The sequence below is a fragment of the Cydia pomonella genome, chromosome 2, assembly GCF_033807575.1.
Source record: "Cydia pomonella isolate Wapato2018A chromosome 2, ilCydPomo1, whole genome shotgun sequence".
Lineage (NCBI taxonomy): Eukaryota > Metazoa > Arthropoda > Insecta > Lepidoptera > Tortricidae > Cydia > Cydia pomonella.
In genome coordinates, this window is record NC_084704.1 from 18,501,125 (window position 1) to 18,515,079 (window position 13,955).

Consider the following 13,955-nt stretch of genomic DNA (forward strand, 5'->3'; position numbering starts at 1 on the left):
TTGGGTCTTGTTTGCCTCCTAGCCAGTGTTACAAATGATTTGACTTCTCCTATCAGGTAATTTGCATATCGTAAAGCACGGAGCACGTACCTAATATACTATCATTTTTTGGATACGCGCCAGTGTATACATAGGTTGATTTACGAAGGCTGGCACAGAATCATGTGAGTATTTTGACAGTTCAGTATTCAAAAGGTGACATTCTGATAGCAACTGCAGCTACATTACTTTTGCGGCATTACTACTACACTACGACTTTGGCGAGGGCTTGACTGGCTTGAGTGACGAATTGAATGTCATAATCGCGCCAGTAATGCAGCGGGAACGTCAACCATTTTATCAAGGAAATTGACAGATACAGTGGCGGCATCAACGCCGCAGCAGTAATGTCGCAACAGTTGGTACACATACAACGTAGGCTTAGCAATCTTCAATACATCTTCCTTATGAACATCATCAAACAAGAAATATTTTTACACAACAGTGTAACAAGCGGCCGTAGAACTCGCCTTGTTGTATAAATATTAGTGAAATGCAACGCATTGCGGTGAGATAGCCGTGCTTTATTAGCCGAGCCTTGATTTACCAGCGATTCTCCGACCTATGGCGTACGCAGTATATAGCCTATCCAATACCTCGCCATAATTGTAAATATGTAATATAATTAAGTGATAAGCTCATGCATATTAAAACCCCCCGGTTTTTCCCTTTGACAATTTCTCTTGTGCCTATTGTTGCTCAAAGCAACGAAATTAAACTTACAGGCCAATTCGAACGTCACGAACATCAAATGATATTGGAATCATGTTATTTATTTACAGACGAAATTCTGATATCAATGTACGTTCGAATTGGCCTGATAGTAATACATACAAACTACATACTTTGAGTAAGTATGTAGATTATTTTATCTACATACATATCATAAACCATCTATGATGCCTTCAACATCCGTAAATAATGGCCAACATTTAGATAAACTGTTTTGTTGCAACAATTTTTTGTCTGTGTCTGTACATTCAAATTTGGAATATCCCTGAAAAAGAAAGCAAATAGATTGATCTCTATTCTAATATCAATCGAAATGACATTTAATTCGAAATGAAATGTCAATTGCCTACAATTGTGACAAATCTCGCATGTTAGTTTGTATCGAACGATAAGAAAATCGGCCCGTGACTCTAGCTTGTCTCTGAATCAAAAAAAAAAACTACAGATGTGTGACATGCGTGAAAAAAGTTTTCATTTACCGCCATTTGACGTATAAATTATGTTTTAATTAGTATAAAATTTTTTTTTTTTTGTTGTTATATAATTAGATATTGCGGAGACGCCACCTCAAGCCATCCAGGAGTTACGCCAAGGGAACAACGATGCCCTAATGTTGGCTGTAATATGAGATTGGTGAATATATCATAGAGAGTTTTTAATATGTGTGTAGATAAAATAGGGTATGTGACTGTGCATAATTAAGCATTGAAATACGGGTGTGGGTTTAAGAAACAAACGTAGTGAGTTTCTTAAAAGGACCACAACTTTCATTATTATTATTGTATAAGTATCATACATAAACTACCTACTAATTGTTTATTGAACCAAAAACATTACATTTTACATATATAATCTATAAAATAATTTACAAAGTCAATTGAAATTATAGTTGTAATATACCTACATGTAAACATAATTATAAAGAGTCAACTATAAAACTTTTTAAAGTGCATCTTTTCACTGTTCTACAATTCAGAAATAAATACGGAACCCTAAAAATGCCGAACGAATAATGCTTAATCGATTTGCCTGCCAAATTGCTTCAATTACATAATTCTACATATCAATGAATAAAGTCGCAATATTGCTGACTTAAATGTAGGTACCTACTTTCAAATCTACAAGGCATTTAATACTATAGACAGTTAACTTATACCACGCTGTATTCGCATAAGAGTGGCGGTAGTAACAGCGTAAGCGCCTCTTGTGTTAGGACCTTTTAGTTATGAATGGGTGTCTCGTGCGCGAGCGCTGCGTAAGGTTGTTCCACGGATCTACTTACGCGAGGTGTTAATAAAGGGAATGGGTTTTGAAGCATTCCAGGCATGAGACCGCAAAGTGAATCGCAATGAAATTTTGGCCACAAATTATGTAGGTACATAATATACATAGGTTCTGTCTGTTATTGATGATGATGAATTTCGTTTTAAAACGTAGGCTACATATATTTACCTAAAAATTAAGCAATTTCTCACATGTTTAAATTACAATAATATAATTAATTAAAATTTGTGTTGTAAAATAGGTACCTAATTTTTTTTTCTGACTATTTATATCTAAGTACCTATTACAAATATGAATCTCAGAAATTTTCGTAAATGTAGTATCGAAAGGAAAAAGTTTACTAAGGAATTCCAAGCCGATACAAGTGATTCCTCCTATTACACCAAAGCGTGTAGCAACGACGTTTAACTCAGTATTTAATGCAGCTTAATAGGTGTTATTACACTTACTCGTAAAAAGTTTATTACAAGTAGGCGATGCGGTCCGTTAATAATAATCCTAAATTTCGACCTAGGGCTGTAATAGTGGCCGTTGCAGCCGGTGAAACACAGCCTTTCGTGAACGGTAGATTTCCTTTGGCAGAATTGCTACTAGGCCAAGAGACCAGATTTTTTATGATTTTTTTTTGAAGCGGGAGTGCTCTCATCTTTATCTTGAAATCTACATCAGTTAAGCTACTAGGCCAAGTTTGGTATCGTTTTCATACCTATAAATCGAGGATGCCGAATTCATTTATGGTATCACATTGACACTATTCCGAAGATAAATATATGAAATATAAAAATATACCTTTTTTTAATTCCTCTTCGCGCTTAATCAGCTGAATCGATTTGGTATGGTCTACAACCACATCTTTGCTTTAGATGAAAATCATACCAAACGAGACTTAGAACCTAAACTTAAACTCTCTCTACTTCTTAAATACATCTTAGGAACACAAATATTAATTTTGCCAAAGGTGACCTTATAATTGATGTACTCTGCAAACGCAATTACTTATATACGTCCGAAATTAGAAGGGGTTTTATTCATTCCCTTTTTCCCTCACAAGTGTGATGAAAAACATTGTGTGTGCCGGAATTACGAACTCGTGTTAATTCACACTCGTTCATAAATTCTTGTTTACCGCTCTTAACCTTTCGTATGCCCGTTCCCGTATATGTCCCAGAAAATTTGGACTGAAGGTAATTTACAATTTTAACATTATTATCCATAATCTTAAACAATTATTCAGTAGCAATTTTTTGACATGGGCATACGAAAGGTTACATACGTTAGGTGTGTTCACAGTTATCAATAATATCAACAACCAAAATCGTAGTGGCTCGTAAGGCTCATTCTACTACCAGACTACGACCTCACCATGTACCTACACGAAATAAGGCATTTTAAAATACAACGAATTTCTCGGCACAAAACAGACATCTGAATGATAAAAACCGCGATATCCATAAAATAGGTCAGAGTGTATGCGCTTTTTGTTACGTTTTGGTGCGGCCGATGTTTTATGCGTCGGTGTGACCAGGGACCGGAAAACCCGTTCATTTGGCTTACCCGTTCGAATGGGTAACCCCTTCATATGATAAGCTAATCGTATGGGTAACCCGTTCAACCGGTTACCCAACAATAATGATTAACCCGTATTATTCAGATTAACCTAATCGTAACAAGTGGTTACCGCTTACAGGAGCTGATTCGGTTTGTGTTTTGCGTGTACTAACCGGTAACCTTTCGGTTTAGGGTAAGCCTTACCCCTCTCCCGCGCCTTTCCTCCACCGCTGCGTCACCGCGGCAGAGATGGGCATTACGTAATTGATTCGATAGTTATATTGTAACTACCGACGTAAAAGTACTTTTCGTTAATGTTGACTTACTATATAGATGCTTATTTGTATCCGGTTTTAGTAAGATGGCGGCCACACACTGTCATAAAAATCATCATTTTTAGGTTTTAGGGAGTTCCGATTTCGAAAAAGATGACCATTTTGGAGTCCAAGATGGTGACCATGTACTATGTCATAAAAATCGTCATGGATGTCGTTATATAGGTTTTAGGGAGTGCAGATTTCGAAAATCATGACTATTTTGGAATCCAAGATGGCGGCCATGCAATTTGTCATAAAAGTCGTCATGGATGGAGTCCAAAATGGTGACCATGTACTATGTCATAAAAATCGTCATGGATGTGCGGATTCGAAAATCATGACTATTTTGGAATCCAAGATGGCAGCCATGCAATTTTTCATAAAAGTCGTCATGGATGTCGTTTTATACGTTTTAGGGAGTGCGGATTTCGAAAATGATGACCATTTTGGAGTCCAAGATGGCGGCCATGCAATTTGTCATAAAAGTCTTCATGGATGTCGTTTTATAGGTTTTAGGGGGTGCGGATTTCGAAAATCATGACTATTTTGGAATCCAAGATGGTGGCCATGCAATTTGTCATAAAAGTCGTCATGGATGTCGTTTCATACGTTTTAGGGAGTGCAGATTCCGAAAAAGATGACCATTTTGGAGTCCAAGATGGTGACCATGTACAATGTCATAAAAATCGTCATGGATGTCGTTATATAAGTTTTAGGGAGTGCAGATTTTGAAAATCATGACTATTTTGGAATCCAGGATGGCGGCCATGCAATTTGTCATAAAAGTCGTCATGGATGGAGTCCAAGATGGTGACCATATACTACGTCATAAAAATCGTCATGGATGTCGTTTTATAGGTTTTAGGGAGTGCGGATTTCGAAAATGATGACCATTTTGGAGTCCAAGATGGTGACCATGTACAATGTCATAAAAATCGTCATGGATGTCGTTATATAAGTTTTAGGGAGTGCAGATTTTGAAAATCATGACTATTTTGGAATCCAGGATGGCGGCCATGCAATTTGTCATAAAAGTCGTCATGGATGGAGTCCAAGATGGTGACCATGTACTACGTCATAAAAATCGTCATGGATGTCGTTTTATAGGTTTTAGGGAGTGCGGATTTCGAAAATTATGACTATTTTGGAATCCAAGATGGCGGCCATGCAAGTTGTCATAAAAGTCGTCATGGATGGAGTCCAAGATGGTGACCATGTACTATGTCATAAAAATCGTCATGGATGTGCGGATTCGAAAATCATGACTATTTTGGAATCCAAGATGGCAGCCATGCAATTTTTCATAAAAGTCGTCATGGATGTCGTTTTATACGTTTTAGGGAGTGCGGATTTCGAAAATGATGACCATTTTGGAGTCCAAGATGGCGGCCATGCAATTTGTCATAAAAGTCTTCATGGATGTCGTTTTATAGGTTTTAGGGGGTGCGGATTTCGAAAATCATGACTATTTTGGAATCCAAGATGGCGGCCATGCAGTAAGTCATAAAAGTCGTCATGTAAATCGGTTTTTAGGTTTATGGGAGTGCAGATTTAGAAAAAGATGACCATTTTGGAGTCCAAGATGGTGACCATGTACTATGTCATAAAAATCGTCATGGATGTCGTTATATAGGTTTTAGGGAGTGCAGATTTCGAAAATCATGAATATTTTGGAATCCAAGATGGCGGCCATGCAATTTGTCATAAAAGTCGTCATGGATGGAGTCCAAGATGGTGACCATGTACTATGTCATAAAAATCGTCATGGATGTCGTTTTATAGGTTTTAGGGAGTGCGGATTCGAAAATCATGACTATTTTGGAATCCAAGATGGCAGCCATGCAATTTTTCATAAAAGTCGTCATGGATGTCGTTTTATACGTTTTAGGGGGTGCGGATTTCGAAAATGATGACCATTTTGGAGTCCAAGATGGCGGCCATGCAATTTGTCATAAAAGTCTTCATGGATGTCGTTTTATAGGTTTTAGGGGGTGCGGATTTCGAAAATCATGACTATTTTGGAATCCAAGATGGTGGCCATGCAATTTGTCATAAAAGTCGTCATGGATGTCGTTTCATACGTTTTAGGGAGTGCAGATTCCGAAAAAGATGACCATTTTGGAGTCCAAGATGGTGACCATGTACAATGTCATAAAAATCGTCATAGATGTCGTTATATAAGTTTTAGGGAGTGCAGATTTTGAAAATCATGACTATTTTGGAATCCAGGATGGCGGCCATGCAATTTGTCATAAAAGTCGTCATGGATGGAGTCCAAGATGGTGACCATGTACTACGTCATAAAAATCGTCATGGATGTCGTTTTATAGGTTTTAGGGAGTGCGGATTTCGAAAATTATGACTATTTTGGAATCCAAGATGGCGGCCATGCAAGTTGTCATAAAAGTCGTCATGGATGTCGTTTTATACGTTTTAGGGAGTGCGGATTTCGAAAATGATGACCATTTCGAAGTCCAAGATGACGGCCATGCAATTTGTCATAAAAGTCTTTATTGATGTCGTTTTATAGGTTTTAGGGAATACGGATTTCGAAAATCATGACTATTTTGGAATCCAAGATGGCGGCCATGCAATTTGTCATAAAAGTTGTCATGGATGTAGTTTTATATGTTTTAGGAAGTGCAGATTTCGAAAAAGATTACCATTTTGGAGTCCAAGATGGTGACCATGTACAATGTCATAAAAATCGTCATGGATGTCATTATATAGGTTTTAGGGAGTGCAGATTCCGAAAATGATGACTATTTTCGAATCCAAGGTGGAGGCCATGCAATTTGTCATAAAAGTCGTCATAGATATCGTTTAATTGGTTTTAGGAAGTGCGGATTTCGAAAATGATGACCATTTTGAAATCAAAGGTGGCGGCCACACATGTTGTCGTAAAAGTCATCATGGAAGTAATTTTTTAGGTTTTAGGGAGTGCGGATTTCGAAAATCATGACTATTTTGGAATCCAAGATGACGGCCACGTACTATTTAATAAAAGTCATCATGGATGTCGTTTTATAGGTTTTAGAGAGTGCGGATTTCGAAAAAGATGATCATTTTGGAATTCATGATGCCGACCATGATATATGTCAGAAAAATAGTCATGGATGTCGTTGTATAGGTTTTACGGAGTGCGGATTTCGAAAATCATGACTATTTTGGAATCCAATATGACGACCATGCAATTTGTCATAAAAGTCGTCATGGATGTCGTTTTATAGGTTTTAGGGAGTGCAGATTCCGAAAAAGATGACCATTTTGGAGTCCAAGATGGTGACCATGTACAATGTCATAAAAATCGTCATGGATGTCGTTATATAAGTTTTAGGGAGTGCAGATTTTGAAAATCATGACTATTTTGGAATCCAGGATGGCGGCCATGCAATTTGTCATAAAAGTTGTCATGGATGTCGTTTTATAGGTTTTAGGGAATGTGGTTTTCAAAAATGATGGACCTCAACCATGTGTATCGTAAAGAACTCGTCATGACATTTAAAATGAGCTTAAACTCGATAGCATTATGGGAAGTCATCTATGAGTTCCATTGACAACTTCCGATTTCACTATCAGACCTTCGTCACCATGTGTATCGTAAAGAACTCATGAAGACCTTTAAAATGAGCCCAAACTCGATAGCATTACTTGTAGTTATCGATGAGTTCCATCAACACCTTCCGATTCCACCATCAGACCCTCGCCACCATGTGTATCGTAAAGAACTCATGAAGACCTTTAAAATGAGCCCAAACTCGATAGCATTACTTGTAGTTATCGATGAGTTCCATCAACACCTTCCAATTCCACCATCAGACACTCGCCACCATGTGTATCGTAAAGAACTCGTCAAGATATTTAAAATGAGCCCAAACTCGATAGCATTACTAGTAGTTATCGATGAGTTCCATCAACACCTTCCGATTCCACCATCAGACCCTCGCCACCATGTGTATCGTAAAGAACTCGTCAAGACCTTTAAAATGAGCCCAAACTCGATAGCATTACGTATCGTAAAGAACTCGTCAAAACCTTTAAAATGAGCCCAAACTCGATAGCATTACTAGTAGTTATCGATGAGTTCCACTGACACCTTCCGATTCCACCATCAGACCCTCGACACCATGTGTATCGTAAAGAACTCGTCAAGATATTTAAAATGAGCCCAAACTCGATAGCATTACTAGTAGTTATCGATGAGTTCCATCTACATCTTCCGATTCCACCATCAGACCCTCTCCCCCATGTGTATCGTAAAGAACTCGTCAAGACCTTTAAAATGAGCCCTAACTCGATAGCATTATTAGTAGTTATCGATGAGTTCCATCGACACCTTCCGATTCCACCATCAGACCCTCTCCACCATGTGTATCGTAAAGAACTCGTCAAGACCTTTAAAATGAGCCCGAACTCGATAAAATTATTAGAAGCCATTGATGAGTTCCACTGACACAGGAGATGTGCACAGACAGCTAACGATAAAGAAAGTGACTATAATAGGAGTAATAGGTACTAAACAAAAATATACCAAAATCAATGCAACGCCTTACCATATTAGGTAATTTGCCTTAAACTTTAGCATGTGTTTTGAAATCTACGTTGTGCGCTACTTGACTTAACGTACACTTTTGTTTGAATTAGCAATATTAGGTCGGCAAATTACAAAGCCTTTGACAAATACCGACTGCCGCCGCGCCGCGCCGCGCACTCGCACGTGCACGTAGGGAATGGAACCGCCGTGTTTCGCGTCGGGCGCTACGTTAATAGACCATATGCAGTTCACGTAAAAGTTAAAACAGCTTGTTCGTATTTAATCAGCGCTTGAAGGGGTAACCCTTTCCCGGGTTTTTAATATCGGTAAGCGCTAACCTGAATTAATTCAAATAAAAGGATTAGTTTCTTAACCGGTAAGCGAATCAAAAGCTTACCGAAATGAAGCGGTTTTTGGAACACAGCTTTACAATAACCCGGGTTTTTGAACGGGTTAGGGTAAGCGGGTCCGGTCCCTGGGTGTGACACGCGGCCGCGGTGCATCAAAGCAAGGGCTCGAATCGGCCCGTTTAATTGATCCCAGTATTTTATTGCGCTACGTTTATTACCTTTTCGGGAGTCGAATATTACTCGGACACAATTTGACCAAATTTTTATTTTTTCCTTAACTTTCAAGACCTCAAGAATATTTAACCTCTTAAACGCATAATTGTTTAAATATTTGGATTAAAACTGTCATACTAATATCAATAGATCGGTGTTTATCGGAATGGTAATGTTAAATATTGGTACAATTTAAATTAAGAACAAAAAAGCGACGACTGGCGTTGACGTAATTCCATGAAACTACCCACTTTTTAAAAATACTTTTAAAGTAATTTGTATACCTATAATTGCAACATGGTTAAATTTGCATACTCCTGAGCAGCTTCCTAGCGTGTAATATTAGGACAGAAAGGCGTGAGTATGTCATAAGAATATTGAATGCCAGTAAAGGCTGGGGGAAGGCCGCCAATCACGGGATCGTGATCGCAGCAGACAATGGACGATTACGTATTTGTGCATAGGAGCATCATTGTGGTGTAATAAAGGCGCTGATGCGAAATATCGCCAAAAATATTAGACATATACTACATAATTATTATAATATGGACAGGTTTTTAAAATGATGATACCTAAGTGAGGTTCAAATTGAAAATAATGTAAACAAATATGACAGAGTTTGTTAGCATTTGCCATATAACTTAAAAGGTTTACGATGGTTGCTTTCATTGAAATATTGATAATTACGTAACGTATATTTCAACAAGTAATTGATATAAATAAATGGTTTAAGTATAGTTGCTAAAATTATTGTCCACAAAAAGTGCGAGATTGCGAAGAATGAATAGGGTAAATTGGTTTGTTTACATGATTTGCATTTTCAGTTGAACCTGACTTTACATATAGGTCAAGGAATTTACTTTCAGTACTATTTCGTAGCTTGACACAGTGACAATAGTATGGGCCTCTACGAATTATTTATTAATAATAGTCAAACACCCATTAGCTTGAGAACTGAAGATTTATGTAGGAATTAGATAAAAGTTAACTTACATTAATCGAACATATATATACAGTCACGTCTGAAAATATCGGTACCAAAAATGTGCCAGAATTATTAAAACACTACCTTAATACATGGGCAATAAAGTCGTGTATATATATTTTTGGCACTTTTTTCGTATCGATATTTTCAGACGTGACCGTACTGTTGCTAAATGACATCTTACCTTAATTCTTATTTAAAATCAATAACAAAAACCGAAATAAATGTAATTTTTGGAATTTAATGAAAATATTAGGTAATTTAGTTAAAAGTACGACATTTAAGTGACTAAGCACGGTTTTATTTCAATTTATTGTCTAGAGTAGCCATAAATTACCGTATAACGAAATTAAAAAGCGTAGCATACTCGTACCCTTTAGTTGACATATTCCGCTAAACTATCAACTCAATATGAGGACCGACGCCGGCGCTCCTGCCTTACCTCCACTCCTAGTGGCACGAGCTCAATAAATTTGTTCAACGAAATGAAGCCATAAGGTTATTCGACTCCACAGAAGCTCTGTTTCTGCATTAATGTTGACTCTATCCTTAAGTAGTTTTCGATGTAAGTAACCCTAAACGTCTCTGTTAGCTTTCTTTTCGAGGAATGCTATCGGATCACTGCTATGAATATTACTTTTTCTCAAAATTTGATATTTAATATGTGTCATTGATTTTAGAAAGTTAAAATAAATAGAATGAAAACCATATCACGAGCAAATGCACAAGATTGAATTTTCATAATAAACCTGTCTGTCTAGATCCTACACAAGAAAGGCAAGGGATATTTAAATATGTCATATGCTATAAGTGCCTGTCATAAGGACTTATCATGATGTTATTTACAATTTAATGGTTTTTCCATGATAATTCGCTTCTAATATTACTTAGATTGTCAAACCTTCCAAGAACAGCCATCTTCACATAGGTTTGAGAACCCATGTTCCATTTTATCAATAGAAATCACAATATTCACTTACCTCTTTCTGCAACAGTAGCTTTCAAGGTGCCGACAACATGGCCAACCTTGGCATCTTCTTTAATGTGGAAGTTGTATCGCGGTTTATCAAACAGTGCCGAACTAACTCCGGCATGCATCACAATGACATGCACCGCGGCTGTCTGCGGAGCACTCAAACCACCCCCGTCAGTCGCAGACACCTCCAAGTCAAATTTTCCATTCGCCCTGATTAATGACGGCTTAGTAACGAAAATTTCTCCCGTTGATCTGTCGATTCTGAAGACGTCATTGTCGTTCCCGTTTATGATTCTGTAGGTTATAGCTCCGTTTCGGCCAGAGTCGGCATCTGTAGCGGTGACAGCGACAATAGGCTCAGAAGATGATATTCTTCCTTCCTTCAACGAGACGTTGTAGTCCTTAACAGTGAATGCGGGGACGTTGTCGTTCGTATCGAGTACTTGGATCTTCACCACGGCGGTTGTGGACAGGCCCCCTGTGAATAAATAAATAATTGGTCCCTTGATTGTTTGAGTATTGTTGTAATGCTATGTTTAATTGACAGCGGCTTGATTTATGCCGATGTCAACGTGCAGTACGATACTAAAATCATTTGCTTTTGTTTTGCAAGTGTTACATTAGCGTTTATAGATATAGCTGTTTTATTTATGGATGTGTTATGAAAAGCAACAATGTAGATAGTTCTTGATGTATGTACTGATAGTACTGCATTTGTTGTATAAGTTTGCAGAAAACATCAAATTCATATTATCGTAATAAAGAAACGTTCATTTCTAATCAAAATAAGTGGGTGGGTGTGAGTTGTTGATTTAGAAAACACTTAAATAAAATTAACTACAAAGTACGTAACGATAACTAAACTTAAGATTGATATCACAAAAGAATTAAAGTAAGAATTATATTATATGTTAAAAGAAAAAAAAACAAAATTGCCGTGCAATTGAAAACAAAATGTATTGAAAGCTCTACAAAATTTCCGCCATGGCATTAAATTCAGGATAGTGTTTATCTACTTAAGACTGAGAATTTCCAAATTCCAGTTCTCAGGCCGTCGGCAACTTAAAGTGAGACGAGAGGAAACAAAAAGAGTGATAGTTGGTCCAACGATAAATCAGCGGATGCCTGACACTTGCGGAATTTAATTTCGCAGACGAGTGTATTTTGACCAACGCGCTTTGAGGATCGATCGTTAGTGTAAGTGGGGAAATGACTTAATTATCAACTCGACCGCACAATTGCACGGTGTACAATTTTAGGATAGTTCCGTAAATACACTTCACGGCCAAATAAAGCGGCTATAATACCTACATATGTGTAGATATTCAAGCTTCAAGCAATAGTTACTATCATTGTCGGTTGTGGATAATTATTACTTATTTTACACAAACTAAATAAGACTCGTCACTAGATTAATTCATGTTATTTCGGAGCCCAATAGTGTACTTAATATATATAATATAACAAACTTAAATATATAACAAAAAATATAATATCCCCAGGGGTGAAAATGCCTTTAATTCTTGAATCTATATGCAATTCGTGATCTTACTGCACACAAACACTAGACCTTTGGACCCCTTGGCTCGGCGCGGCGGGCGAACGGCATTCGGAGATCGCCCACGTAGGACACTTCCATAGGTATTAAAGGATTGAATTCACCCGCGCCGCTTCGCTTCGCTTCGCGTTCGCGAGTTATTCGCTCACGTAATACACTATCTAACAATGTTGTCTAGGCAAAATTCGATTCTACCGCTGTAGTATTTATAGGTAATGTTTGGATTTTTTACATTTTTTACTTTTACAGAAAATCAATTCACTTTAAGGTCTTTTTATTGCGAAATGGTCCGTTTGGCATACTGGGGAAGGAAAGAGACTAGCGTAACTCGATAACAAACGACGAAGTCTATTTGTTGCCGAACACTATAAAAATCCCACTTACCTCTATCAGTAGCAATAACAGGGAACTCAAAATCAGTGTTAGCTTCGTAATCTAAGGGTGCGGCCACACAGAGCTCGCCGCTGCCCGGCTTCACGTAGAACTGCGGCCGCGCGAGCGCGTCGCCCAGCGTGTAGTTCACGATAGCGTTCACTCCGCAGTCCGGGTCGATTGCTGACATCTGAGGACAAAAATACCATTGTTCTTATTAATTCTTTAAGTAGAGTACCCATAGAGTAGATATGTAGAGAAATAAACAGTTCAATATATAGTTACAACGGTATGTACACAAAATTCCTATATCAAAATCCTCTCACTATTATGAAAATTCTCTTCACTCATGCGTCCTCATTTCATCATGCACCTAATTGTGCTCCTCAGTAGTACTAAAGATTTCACGATTAATCGAACACTAAGCCGCTCATTTACCTCCATTGCCAAACACAATGGCATCAACTCTAAGAGTTGACAAATATCTTTAATGCCTGGTACCGTAGGACTATCAATTCTCGCGTATCAGCCTAGGAGCCAGAACTAATTGCCTAGGAACCTATACCTATCTGATTGTCTGGGTAATTAATTAGCAACATTTAATTCTATTTGATCTGTGTGGTCGTCGGATAAAGGTGTGGGTAAATGTAATTTAACGTGTTCTCGTTATACCCTGAAATAGAGTCTAAAAATTTATTATCCTTGGCGCCATACAGTACTAATTATTAAGAATTTAAAGCATATAAATTTGTACAATAAATTTATTAACATCAAAATCATAAAAGCATAGATATTTAGAGTAGGTATATCCTAGTATATAACTAGTAATAATAACATAAAGTAATAATGAGTAGGTAGCTAAACAAATTACGAAACAATTAAAATCTTAAATAAAACGTGTTAAAGATAAGAACGATAAAGTAGGTGTTGATCCTAAAACGAAAAACGCTTGGGTAATTAGTAAGAAATCATCTTTTTCTCTTTATCTTCCACATATTATGGACGTGACAACGACGCTTGATTAATTGCATTGCCGTCCAAAGCAAA

The 13,955-nt window shown here is 37.5% G+C and overlaps 1 protein-coding gene across 2 annotated transcripts in view; it reads right to left on the bottom strand.

Annotated features, from left to right (window-relative positions):
• LOC133534561 (protein dachsous) overlaps positions 1-13,955 on the bottom strand; it is a 334,416-nt gene that overhangs the window by 25,499 nt on the left and 294,962 nt on the right. For both annotated transcript variants that reach the window (XM_061873723.1, XM_061873724.1), the window contains exons 3-4: positions 12,921-13,098; positions 10,983-11,456 (exon numbers count right to left, since the gene is read on the bottom strand). In XM_061873723.1, the coding sequence (XP_061729707.1) occupies positions 10,983-11,456; positions 12,921-13,098 (652 nt within the window). The remainder of the gene's footprint in view (positions 1-10,982; positions 11,457-12,920; positions 13,099-13,955) is intronic.